This window comes from Helianthus annuus, chromosome 15, assembly GCF_002127325.2.
Source record: "Helianthus annuus cultivar XRQ/B chromosome 15, HanXRQr2.0-SUNRISE, whole genome shotgun sequence".
Classification (NCBI taxonomy): domain Eukaryota; kingdom Viridiplantae; phylum Streptophyta; class Magnoliopsida; order Asterales; family Asteraceae; genus Helianthus; species Helianthus annuus.
Genome location: NC_035447.2, coordinates 174,004,702 through 174,017,852, shown reverse-complemented (window position 1 = coordinate 174,017,852; position 13,151 = coordinate 174,004,702). Strand labels below are relative to the sequence as shown.

Sequence of the window (13,151 nt, the reverse complement as noted above, 5' to 3'; positions counted from 1 at the left end):
AGACCCTATAGTACGTTTTGGTGGCCCAATGCCCAAGCCTCATTTGACTTGGGCTTGGCCGGCCCTGAGTTGAAGAGTAATATTACACATATCTATACTATATAATAAAAGAAACTTGTTTAGGGACTATTGTCATTCTCTCATTTAATTGATTAAAATTATTAATAATAATAATATTTAATCTAATCTAATACAAATAATAATAATATTTAATCTAATCTAATACAAATTCTTATTATTAATTCAATAACCTATTGTTAAGCTAAAACCTCAATAGAATCTTAAATCCTAGCTAAACAAGTTTCGAAATTCATAATAATATTAATATGTTAGACTAAATATATTATTGATATATACATAAAATATATTATTGATATATATAACTAAAATTATTATCAATAATATTAATAATAGGTTTAGAATCAAATACAAAGATTCAAAAAATAAGAAGTCCTACAAAGGGTATCATATAGACTCTGATGACCTCATTCAACCGACATTAGAGCCGTCTTATCGAACTATACGATATTAATTAATATGTACGAGTTGATGGGTTACATTTATATTAACTCATTTATGTCAATATGGTATGTAAATGTCTCTGTCTTTGTTTTGCATTTACAAGAAATGTCTATACTATATAGTTTAAATTGTTCAACCCGTGTAACACACGGGGAACTAACCTAGTTTTTTTATATAAAAAATCTAACAAGTATTATAAACAATGATGAACTAATAAAGTGGTCTTAACCGAGATTCACTCATTTCACTTCTAAAAGTTGGTTGCTTAATTGTTTGAAACTTGTGATCTTTTAATTAAAACTTTTTTTTGGTAAAATATATGACTAGAAATTAACATGATATTTATAAAATATGATAATTATATTATATCAAATTAAAGGGTACACAAAGACATTGATGTGAATTAATTTGTAATCTTTACTAGTCCAGATTCGTTTTTAGTTTTTAACAAGAAAAAAAGATAATACAAAACAATGTATTCACACGCCCATTCCATATTCGGTTTATGAGTAAAAGCCAAATAAAACGTGAAACCATCCTATATATATTTATCCAAATTTTGTATATACACCTCATTTTTTATTATGTGGCGTTGATAATAATTTAAAACGATATATATATATGAAGGTATAAATAATAAGATCCACTCCATTATATATGAATTATACAACAAAGTATACTTCTAATGAAGTTAGACATGAACCACTTGATCCATCCAAACTAAAGATGAATAATACATTCGATCGACCATGATCTAAGGTTGCGGAGATTCTACGCCTTCATTAGCATCCTTCGATGGTGTTCTCTTCACATATTTCCTAGCCCAAACGTGCTTCCCGTTGATATAGTATTTTGATTTGCCATCCGAACCATCTCGATCAACCACCGCACTAACCATGGATGGAGATCGAGCCACAATCCGGGCAAAAAGCGGTTGGTTGTCTGCTTCAACCGGTTGCATGAAGATGGTCTCTATGAAATCCCCAAACATTCTGATCATATCATCCGAAATATCAAGTTATAGACAAACATAAACCTATAATTAAATTACACATTCATTATAAATTATAATTAAATATTGATAAGAGACGTGGAACCTTTTTTTAGAGTAAACTGCCATTTTGGTCCCTGTGGTTTGGTCACTTTTGCCACTGTAGTCCAAAACTCAAACTTTTTGCATCCGGGTCCCTGTGGTTTCAGTTTTATTGCCATTTTGGTCCAAAAATAAATCAGGTCATATTTGTCTTATAAAATCCTGCTATTTTGTCCTTTTCCGCAGGGGCAAAATGATCATTTCTTTTTTATAAATAAATACCATATTTTATAAAACAAATATGACCTCTTTTGCCCCTGAGAAAAATGACAAAATTGCATGATTTTATAAGACAAATATGAACTGATTTCATTTTTGAACCAAAATGACAATAAAACTGAAACCATAGGGACCCAGATGCAAAAGGTTTGAGTTTTGGACTAAAGTGACAAAAGTCATAAACCTCAGGGACCAAAATGGCAGTTTACTCTTTTTTTTAATTAATGGTTGGTTTAGAAAAGAGAACTATAATTTTATTTTAGGTGTTTTTAAGAACTTTTTTACTTCTAATCAATTCGCTACTTCTATAAGCGAGTTTGGAAAAATATTCACTAGGCTGGTAAGCGAACTACATAGAGTTTGGTGAAATAATGAAAAACTCTATGAAATTCGCTTCTCTCAAGTACCCAAACAAACTTGTCGAGTTCGCTTATAGAGGTAACGTATCACCTAGATTTACAACAAGTTTAAAAAAAAACCTAGATGTATACCTAGTAAAGTAGTCTCTAACTTCTTGTTCCGAAATCGGGTACCCTTTCGAAAACGTCAAGAAGATGGTCCGGTTTTCCTGTGGTATCTCTTCTTTGGAATCACGTACAACCGATGGAGAATGAGCGCGAGCACACAACCGATTCAAAACCAAGTTTCTTTGTTTTCTTAGGTACATTTCCAGAGTGATTAGAGCGTGATGATGTGCATCTTCTTCATTAGCAGCCATCTGTGTCTGCTGCTGATGATGAAATCCAGCATACTTGTTGATATCATATGACGGGAACGGGACAACCGGGCCAACATATCGAAAACCACCAACACCACCACCAATGTTAACCTCTTGTGGAGTATGAACCACCAAAGGCTCACCACACCTAATGAACCGTTCCAAAATGTCATCAAACGCCCTATTGGAAACCTCATTCGCGATGCGTGACACCTCATCGATAATCAAATGGCGATCGCGATAAAGATCCTCCAAACGTATACATTTCCGATCAAGAAAACACTGAAGCAGCGATATGTCATAGCTTCTACTGCTTCCTTCAAGCACCAAGTTCTTAGATTTTGTTTCCAAGAACTTGAGGCATGTCACGACCTCGTTTGCAACCCGATCGATTAAATCGGGTGTCAACGAGTTCACGATGGTTTCAACCAGATTCTTTGAGGTGTACCCTTCTCTTTCAAGCCACAACAGAAACCCCATCACGTGTATTGACTGGACAACCTCACGGTGGAGAATTACAAGCAAAATGGTGAACAAAGTTCGGTCTTTTTTGTAAAAGAGACAGTAATCTTCTCGGGTGATCGAAGGCAATGAAATCGTCATCGGAAAAAGTGCAGGTTGGTCTGGTGATACAAAGATATCAGCCATTGGAGTTATGAACTTGATTTGGGTATGAACTGTAAAGTGATGAGCTAATTTAGTGTGTATTGTGTGAACTATTTGGACTAGAATATATAGGCAAGGTAAGAAAGCAAGGTGTTTTGTTTGAAATACCAAAATAACCTTTAAAAGGCGCAAATATTAAAATTTTTGAAAACAAGGCAATTATGTTTTAGAAAACGTTAATTAAAGGTGTATGTTTTATAATAGTAATTATTTTATTACTTTTTGCTGATATATTAAAAAGATTTAGTAATATGAACATATTAAATGTCTACCTATTTATGTAATCACATTTTATTTCTTTTTGGTCATTGAATTAATCAAATACAATATTAATGTTTCATGTATTAAAATTATATGTTCACACTTAAGTAACATTAAAATTTTTTAGAAATAGAAAATTGTTAATTAAATTTAATATAGGTTAAATTCAAATTAAATAATATACATGTATCTCCATCAAATATTCAAATTATTAGTTCAAATCACTCATTTATTTTTGGTAGATTAGATTTTAATAATCCATAATGTAAGTTAAGCCACTTTTATAGTTATCTTCCATTAGGGTGTGATTGTCATTAGTAACGAAAATATAAGTTAGAAGTGTCACTGATGATAATGTTAGTGTATATTATTATCATCTAATAATTATAGTTTAGATTATTAAAATTCAATTTATCTTTACTTTTTAAAAATAACCTACGTTAGTATAAATATACTTTTGCATATAATACTATTTTTTTTCTTAAAACATAGCTTATTTTGTGGTTCATGTATTTGTTTTTATAATAATAACTAGTTAGCCAAAAAAAATATTAAACATCTACGACACTTTTTTAATTGTTTCTTGGTTAAAACTGAACCAAACAAATATATTTATATAATATTATCCAACAAACAAATTTATATAATATACTAAATGAAAATATAAAGTGTTCTTCTGAGTCATTTTTTTTTATCATTTATCATATCTTCTTTGTTAATTTTAAAACAAAAAATAACATCTTTATTTACAAATTTTACGTGATCAAATAAAAACAAAAAATAACATCTTTATTTACAAATTTTACGTGAATCAAATAAAAACAAAAAATAACATCTTTATTTACAAATTTTACGTGAATCAAATAAAATATATAATATTTCACACAGATAATGCACATTTTTTGTATATAATCCATCTATATATGTTACCGTTAAATTACGATTTTTTTCCAATGACTAGCTAGTTTTTTATATAATTATATTTTTTTTAAATGTGCATATTCCTTTCTACTAGTTATTATACATATTTGTTATATTTTCATATATATAGCAAAATATGATGTATTATTCTAATAGAGGGGGATTCTTCATTCAGAACCGAATATAACGAAAATGTGAGAATCACATAATCTATTAGTATCTTTTATTTTAAGTGTGACAAATAAAACGGTTACATTTTACGAACATCAATGTTATAGTAACGCTCTCCTTTTTCAAACTTAAACAATAACTTATTATTATTATTATTATTATATGAATACGAGAATGTACATAATGAATAAATACAAATTGATTTCACCTAATAATTTTCCATATTTATTCTATTTACGCAATAAAAATATAATATAATATAATATCATGACTTACCATCTGTTTACTACATATGTATTAATTATATATTTATCATTTTTGTGTTGTATGTATCTTACTATATAAGTAACAAAATATGTTATACTACTTTAATAAACTAATATACATAATTAATACAACTTGATGAACTCAATAATACAACCTATTGTATATATTCGATCAAATATTAATTCACTATCTTATAGACACATGTATTACACGAGTTTAACAATAGAAATTATATAAGTTAATAACATATACAAAAATTATATAAATGAATAATGTACACAATAATATATATGTATTTTTTAGATAGTTTGGTTGGCATTTAACAAAAAATAAGTAGTTATTATATAAGGTACATATTTACATAAATCTTATATATATATATATACACATATGGTATTTTCGATGTGGGGTGCGGCTGATGAACATTTTTTATCAAACTTATTTCTCGTATTTAAGTATTATAACTTATAACAAAAGGCGATAATTTATAACTTATAACAGATTAATTGAATTTTGTATATGCTTCAGAAGAAGATGTGGCCTCGTACTCAATTACTTATTGATAATATGCTGAGAGGCTTTGAAATTCTTTAAGAAAAATGTTGTTCCAAAATTTAATTCTTAGTTTTAAGCATTAGCTATTTACCCTTTCTAAGAGTTGCACCGACGCTGAATTCGAGTGAATTTAAACTAAATTAAAGTCATTAACAAAACTTAAAAGTTCATCGCCAATGAGCTAGTGGTGGAGTGGTTAGGGAGAGACCTTGTGTTCCAAGTGACCCAAGTTCAATTCCTACCCCTAGCATTTAGTTTCTGCGGCACCTAGTGATGATGAGAGACTAGGCGAGTAGGCGGCGATCGCTAGTTCGATCCTTGAACTGAGCGGGTTTTACCTCACCGCACTGTCGTGCCTTCGGGCGAGTGTTCACGGGCTTCGGCCCTAGGTGAGGGTTTTCCCCGGTTCGGAAGGCGAGTGTATCCCGATGTGGTGAATTTCGCCAGTAGCCCATTTAGAGGATTCGTTGGCCGTTCAAAAAAAAAAAAAAACTTAAAGCTCATCCTTATTCTAAAAAAAGTACATAAACCCCCACTCTTTCGTCAAGATTATTATTAACAATAACCACATGATCTGAAAACGGCTTTATTGATTAAATAATAGATGGACATCGATTTTTTGGGATGGGATAAACATATGCAAATTAGTTTTGACATATGTATAATATTTCTCATATTAACAGTTTAAGCATATCTAATATTAACGTTTGTAACTTTATTATCCTATTTAACAATTTGTTAAATATTTATTCTTCTTATTTATCAGTTATGTTATTATTTTAATTTAATAAAAAGGAGTATTTCATATGTTTAATCAATTAACTACTAATGATGATATGCATAAAAAAACAATTAACTATTTTGAAATTGTTATCAAGGATAATATGATTAATAAATAGCAGACATAATATTAATATATTAATATTAATAAATCTAACTAATAAATACAAGTAGTATATGAATATATTAATCTAACTTCTAATCTAATCTATATCTATACTATATACTATATAATAAAAGAAACCAATAAAAGGACACTTGTCATGATTCTAGACCATCTAATATTACTTAATTGTATATAATTATTATTTAATTTAAATTATTAAATTTAATATATATTTCAAACATTTAAAAATTACAGATAAAGTTCCATAAATTATCTTATTATTTATTTTTATTAATTACTAGGTTATTATTTTAGAATATCTACTCTTACTTAATTGTAGATAATTATTATGTATTTAAATATCATGGGAAAAATAATCATTTTACAAAAAGTTAACTAAAAATGTTAACGTCAGTTAGTTGAAAAAAATGAAATTGTGATAAACCTTGCAAAGGTCGCTTACTATAACTAATAATGATTAAAGACAAAATATGTAAAAATAAGTCAAAGTAAAAAAAAAAAGTTCGGCATTTACAAGCTAATACTCCAAAAAAAAAAAAAAAGCTTTCACCATTAATTCAAAAATTTCTCATCTAACTATTAAACTATAATATTATTTTTTAAATATATATTTTTTAAATTATGATAATGTGGTTTATTATATACATAAGAAACAATATACTATAAAGTGATAAATCTATATCTATACTATATAATAAAAGAAACCAATAAAAGGTCACTTGTCATTATTCTAGACCATCTAATATTACTTAATTGTAGATAATTATTATTTAATTTAAATTATTAAATCTATCTACTATAATAAAAGAAACCAACTTTTGTACACGTGTCATCCATTAAAGGTATTCTCAAATCTATACTTATCTTATATTAATTAAATAAATAATAAATTAATATTAAATCTTATCATACTTTAATAAAATATTATCCTCAAATCTAAATTATTAATTTAATATATTTTTAAAACAAATACCTCTCTTTCCTACTTATTGTATATTAAATATTTAAATAATAAATTAATATTCAATGTTATCCAAATTTATTAAAAATATAACTTTTTTTTATTATTTGGTATACAAAATTATATTTATTCAACTCGTGTAAAACGGAAGGTTTTTAAAAATATTTTTTTATTATTTAATATACAAAGTTACAATTATATAACCCGTGTAATACACGAAGTTTTTAAAAATATAACTTTTTATCATTTGCTATGTAAAATTAGATTTATTTAACACGTATAATATGAGTTTTAACCCGACTATATATGAGTTTTTTTAAAGATACGATATTTTTAGTATCTAATATAAAGATATAACTCTTTTTAGATCTATTATTTTTTTATTATTTGGGTAGATTTATTCAACCCGATTATACACGGGTTTTTTTGAAGATACGACGTTTTTAGTATTTAGTATACAAAATTGCATTTATTTAATTTGTGTAATACACATGGTTTTTAAATATATAACTTTTTTATTATTTGATATATAAAATTACATTTATTTAACCCGTACAATATACGTGGTTCATAAAGATCTCATTTTTTATTATTTAATATATAAAATTACATTTATTCAACCCGTGTAATACACGGGGTTCTAACCTAGTCTAACTAATATAATAAATCAAAAAGTTAAAGGTAGAAGGTTATAATTTAACCCTATTTATAAATAAGTTAATATATTAATAAGATAATGGAAATACAAAAAAGATAACAGAAATACAAAAAAGCATACTGATTGCAAAAACCTCATACGCAGTGGCGAAGCTTGAGATTTTCGACCGGGGGGTCGAAAACGTATATACCTAATAATTTTATAAAACCAGGGGGTCAAAAACGTTTATACCTAAAAAATTCTATACGAAAACTACATACCAGACACTACTGAGCAAAAAGTTCGAGGGGTCGGGCGCCCCTTGGCCCCTGCAAAGCTGCGCCCCTGCTCATACGATTATAATAAAATAGTAGATATACATCAATAATTAATAATCATTAATTTTTAAAAATTAAAGAAGAGAATGTCACATGATATTAATTGGAATCCTTTATTATAAGTTAGATTAGATTATGTCTTAAAGAAAATTTACACAAAACTATATAAATCAAATCCTTAAAAATGAATAAACTTTGTTTCTCATTAATAGATTATGTCTTAAAGAAAATGTACACAAAACTATATAAATCAAATCCTTAAAGAATGAATAAACTTTGTTTCTCATTAAATAAATGGTTGAATCAAAAGATTTAACTTGAATTATTATAATATATATTTGTCCCCAAAACAACTTTTATTCTGTATTAGTTTTTGTTTACGATTTTATATAATATGTAAATATATTATTTAGTTATTGTTAGATATATAATAATAGTTATGTATACCTAAAGTTATTGATGTATACTTTATGCATCCGTGCATCACAGTGTCACTTTTAGTAATTATTTGTAATTAATTGCGAGAAAATATAAAGATATCGTTTTAAAATAATTAAAAGATTAATTTAATGAGTATGTTGTGAAGAAAATCTGATATGTTCACTAAATAAATGTGAATGTATCATAATATTATATTGATGTATAGCACAATCTGATATGTCCACTAAATAAATGTGAATGTATCAACAATCACATGCCATTAGAAGTTTGGTGAATAGTGAGAGTGAGAGAGAAAATCAGTCGTGAGCCTTGTGTAGATATTTACGATTTTTATGATTCATGAGGGTGGAGAACGGTGTCATACAAGCCAATAAAACTTATTTATTAAAAAACAAATACATAACCTCTCTCCTTACACTACAAGAAAGTAGATCAATAGCGGTGACTGCGCCGCTAAAGGTAATAGCGGCGACACGTGTCTTCGCTAATGAGTAGAGTTAATAGCGGCGACACATGTCGCCGCTAAAAGTCCATTTTTTTTTTAATTTTGCAGCATTTGCAGTATTTCCAGTTATAAACAAACCTGTCAATTTTCTAGTTTTACGCAACACAAACAAACTAAACAAACATAATACTATACATACTAAAATCGCATAAAACGTATCCTTACAATAACATCCTAAAATATCCGAAAAATAACATTCGAAAACTACAAGTAGATAATACTAATTACTCATCGTCGTCCTCATCATCCTTGTCAAAAAGGTCGGCATCGTCATAGTCATCATCGGTTGTGGCTTGCTTTCCCCTTGCCGCAAGATAGGATTCAAGTTGGTTTACGAATGCCGGAGTTTGGAACAAACTCGAAACATATTCCTACATTAATACATATCAAAACCAATATTCTGAGTATTCTATAGCTTTAGAATATACCATAAACACATAAAATAACACGAAAAAAGCAAATATGTAAAGGTTCAACAATATGTAAACCACAAAGCTAAAATCATCTAACTAATAAGAAGCAGGAACGTGGGCATTAGATAACATTGCTAAACCAGCTTCTACAATATGTTTATGTTTTTTTTTTCAACATGAGCATAATCTTACGAGAGAATTGGGTTCATAAAACCTAATAAAACATAAGCAAACCGATACTTGGTTTTTAGTGGATAAAACAGAGTAGAGCGATAATAGTAATCAACAAAAGCCACATTATATATGTAATCCTCAACTGATGAAACAGAATAAAAAAATGTTCTCTAAGAAACATTACAAAACTTCAAAAACTAAAACCGACTCTTCGATCAAACAGTAGAACTACTATTTAACAAGTTTTAACAGTTATGTTGTTAAACCGAATCAATCCTAATGAAAAATGTGTCTAACTGAACGAAATTCAACAGATTTGTTCGGTTTATTTGATTTGGTTATCCTAAGAAACATACCAAAGATCAATTATATAAAAAAAAGAACCAAAACTAAAAGCCTAAATTATATTGAAAACCTATAGTGTTAGATTGTAATATTAGATATTGTTTGGATACATGTTATATTTTTAAAGTCAAATTGTATAGTTTACCTCCGAAAGGGGTTGTGGGGTTTGAGGTTGCGCACCAAACGGGTTCGATGGCATATTCGAAGGTTTATGCCCAAGCCCCCGGAACCATCCTCGTCGATCACCAAACACGATTTGAAACACGACAGCCTCATTCGGCGGTTGAGAACCGCCGCTTTCTCCGCACATAATCTCGCATTCTAAATTAAGTTGTATTTTACGAAGATGATTATATATATATATATATATATATATATATATATATATATATATATATATATATACTATAGAGAATAATACTTTAGATAGATACTTACATAATTCTGCTCGGCTACCGGGTCAACAAAATTCCCATCTTTATCGGTGTGAGTTTTGCGGTACGTATCAAGACGTTTCAAACCCTGTTTAACATTAAACCTTAGATTATTAAATAAACATAAACATACAAACACACACATATAAAACATTACATGTTTGTAGGCGGTGCTACTGTATGACGTTGCACCCCCATGGTTTGGGAATTGTTGACGTTGGCGGACTATTGTGTTTGCCTCACATCTTGCAATATTAATTGGGTCCAAGAAGTGATCAACGGTTTTCAGCCAGTTTTCATAAGGCATATCCTTGGGGTGGTATGCCCTTGCTCTTTCGACATCGTCAAAACCTCCATTAGTAAGAAATTCTTTCTTAGCGTCGTTCTTGCGGCCGGAGTACCGCTTCATAAGCACATGTCTAATGCCGCCTTGCATGTTATGAGCGTCCAAATCCTGTTCAACTTCATCGAAATTGAAGTTCTCCTAGGAATTAAACAAAAAAGTTAAAACATTATATAAAAACGTTAAAACATTAACGACGCGTTTACGGCTGCAAACGCGGCAGCAAACGGCGGCATTTTTATACCCGTTTGTTGCTGCGTTTGCAGCCGTTTAACGTCGCGTTTACGGCTGCAAACGGCTGCGTTATTGCACCCGTTTACGGCTGCAAACGCAGCAGCAAACGGGTGTAAAAACGCAGCCGTTTAACGGCGCGTTTACGGCTGCAAACGCAGCAGCAAACTGTTGCGTTTTTGCACCCGTTTGCTGGGTTTTCACTGCGTTTTCGCTGCCATTGTAATAAATATAAAAGAAGACACTTATATAATAAAATGTTTGGGTAAAATAGAGATGAGTAAATTGCTAAAATTATCCCTGATGTTTGTTCAGTTGTACAAACTGGTCGCTAGCAGCCTTACAAATGGGGTTTTGAAACAAGTCGCAATTTACTCAAATAAGATTGAAAGTTTTTTAAAAAATGGTTCAAGGTGTTTAAGGCGAAATAACTTATTTACCTTTAGGTGGTTCATGATGGCATCCCTATAAGGAGTCAGAAGTTTCTCCCAACCCATTCTATCGAACGAGATGGTCCGCCACATGTACATACCCGCCTCGTGTGCAAATAAGTCGCTCGATACACCGACGGGAGTATACGTTACATCCCTATCGAATGTAAGAGAACCCCCCCCCCCCCCGGCTTTGACCATCCTGCGAAGCTTTTGGTTTTTGGCTTTCCCCCTAACTTTCCTTGGGGGAACCGCTGCAATTAAAATAAAATTAAATATAATTAGTGACAACATTTATAATAAATGTAATAAAAGTACTAAATAATAATTGATAACTTACCATCAGTCTCGTGTGTCCCTCTCCGAAAAAGATCCGGATTTGGTGGATCCCCAGCTCTGTCTCCCCATGTCCTCGGGGGATCACATCCGCCATCAGGTAAACAAATACAAACCACAAAGAAAACACATTTCCTAAAAAGTTACAAATGTTACAACAAGTGTATCAAATACAAAAATTAATAGAAAGTGCAACAAGTTTAACTAATATGCAAATAAAGATTTCAACAAGTGTTTTTCAAATACTAACTAATATAAATTACAATAACTTTTCTTTTAATCAAACTCGATGTCATAATCGGGATCGTTCTCATCAAAATCAGTCTCGACCTCCAACACTTCATCGACGGTAGCCGTTAGGGGACCAACTTCAGTTGCAGGCTCACCTGAGGTAACATGAGAAGACCCAATTTGAAAGTATTGGGTGAGGTCGATGACAAGTGGACAGTCAGATGAAGAGTTGTTGTGGACAACATCAATATCTTCTAAGTCGTCATCAGCATTTTGAACCGGCTCGACAAGGTCATCATTTAATGGTCGATCCCAAATTTTTCAATGATTAATGTTTTCGACTACCCATCTAAGTTTATTTTTTTGTTTCGAGACGGTTCTTGGATGAAGAACACTTGTTTGGCTTGCGAAGCAAATATGAGTTGATCGTCTTTGTCCCATTCATGTTCAGTGCTTGTGCTTATACTGGTGATATTATTGTCATACTTTACACCCCTTCGAGTATCAAACCACTCGCACCGAAATAGGACAGCTGAATAACCATTTGTATAATGCACCTCAATAATTTCTTTTAATTGGCCATAAAATTTAACACCGTTCTCTCCGGCCACTTCTACCCCAGAGTTTTGCATTGCGCGTTTTGCATCACGTTCAAGTGTCATAAACCTAACACCATTGACTATGCAACCAGTGTAAGTTTCAGCATTTATTTTCGCACCAATTGAAAGCGCATACAACTCTGGGTGGAATTCCGGAGAATTTTGTGTTTTCATCGAATGGACCTAACAAATATAGAGTAAGAATGCTTGTTATATGTGTATTACCTAACCGATGTAGAGTAATGCGTGTTATATATGTTTTATACCTTATTAGAAAAACCACCCCGGAAATTTGGTATTCAAAAAGTGTTGCGCGACCTCACGTGGGATACCTGTCATGTCGGAGGATGTCCATGCGAAGATGTCTTGATTCCTGAACAGAAGTTGCTTCAGGCGCGCTCTTGTGCTATTAGACAAGGCATGACCCAATGT

The 13,151-nt window shown here is 30.5% G+C and overlaps 2 protein-coding genes across 2 annotated transcripts; both read right to left on the bottom strand.

Moving 5' to 3' along the window:
* Positions 1–1,276: 1,276 nt before the first annotated feature.
* Positions 1,277–3,200, bottom strand: LOC110914659. The gene is made up of 2 exons (XM_022159441.2): positions 2,326–3,200; positions 1,277–1,514 (listed from the first exon to the last, which is right to left on the bottom strand). Exons 1-2 carry the CDS (start codon positions 3,198–3,200, stop codon positions 1,277–1,279), a joined length of 1,113 nt encoding a protein of 370 aa, XP_022015133.1.
* Positions 3,201–9,293: 6,093 nt separating this feature from the next.
* On the bottom strand, positions 9,294–11,720 carry LOC110913034. Its single transcript, XM_035983673.1, has 5 exons — positions 11,563–11,720; positions 10,706–11,032; positions 10,544–10,636; positions 10,260–10,463; positions 9,294–9,553 (listed from the first exon to the last, which is right to left on the bottom strand). The coding sequence occupies exons 1-5, from the start codon at positions 11,650–11,652 to the stop codon at positions 9,407–9,409; spliced, it is 861 nt and encodes a 286-aa protein (XP_035839566.1). The 5' UTR covers positions 11,653–11,720; the 3' UTR covers positions 9,294–9,406.
* Between the last annotated feature and the right edge of the window lie 1,431 nt (positions 11,721–13,151).

Coding starts and splice junctions, on each gene's coding strand:
- LOC110914659 (XM_022159441.2), bottom strand. CDS start 3,200: ATGGCTGATATCTTTGTATCACCAGACCAACCTGCACTTTTTCCGATG. Junction 1,515..2,325: donor GTTAGAGACTACTTTACTAG/GTATACATCTAG, acceptor TGATATGATCAG/AATGTTTGGGGATTTCATAG.
- LOC110913034 (XM_035983673.1), bottom strand. CDS start 11,652: ATGTACATGTGGCGGACCATCTCGTTCGATAGAATGGGTTGGGAGAAA. Junction 11,033..11,562: donor CCATCATGAACCACCTAAAG/GTAAATAAGTTA, acceptor TTTAATTCCTAG/GAGAACTTCAATTTCGATGA. Junction 10,637..10,705: donor GTAGCACCGCCTACAAACAT/GTAATGTTTTAT, acceptor AATGTTAAACAG/GGTTTGAAACGTCTTGATAC.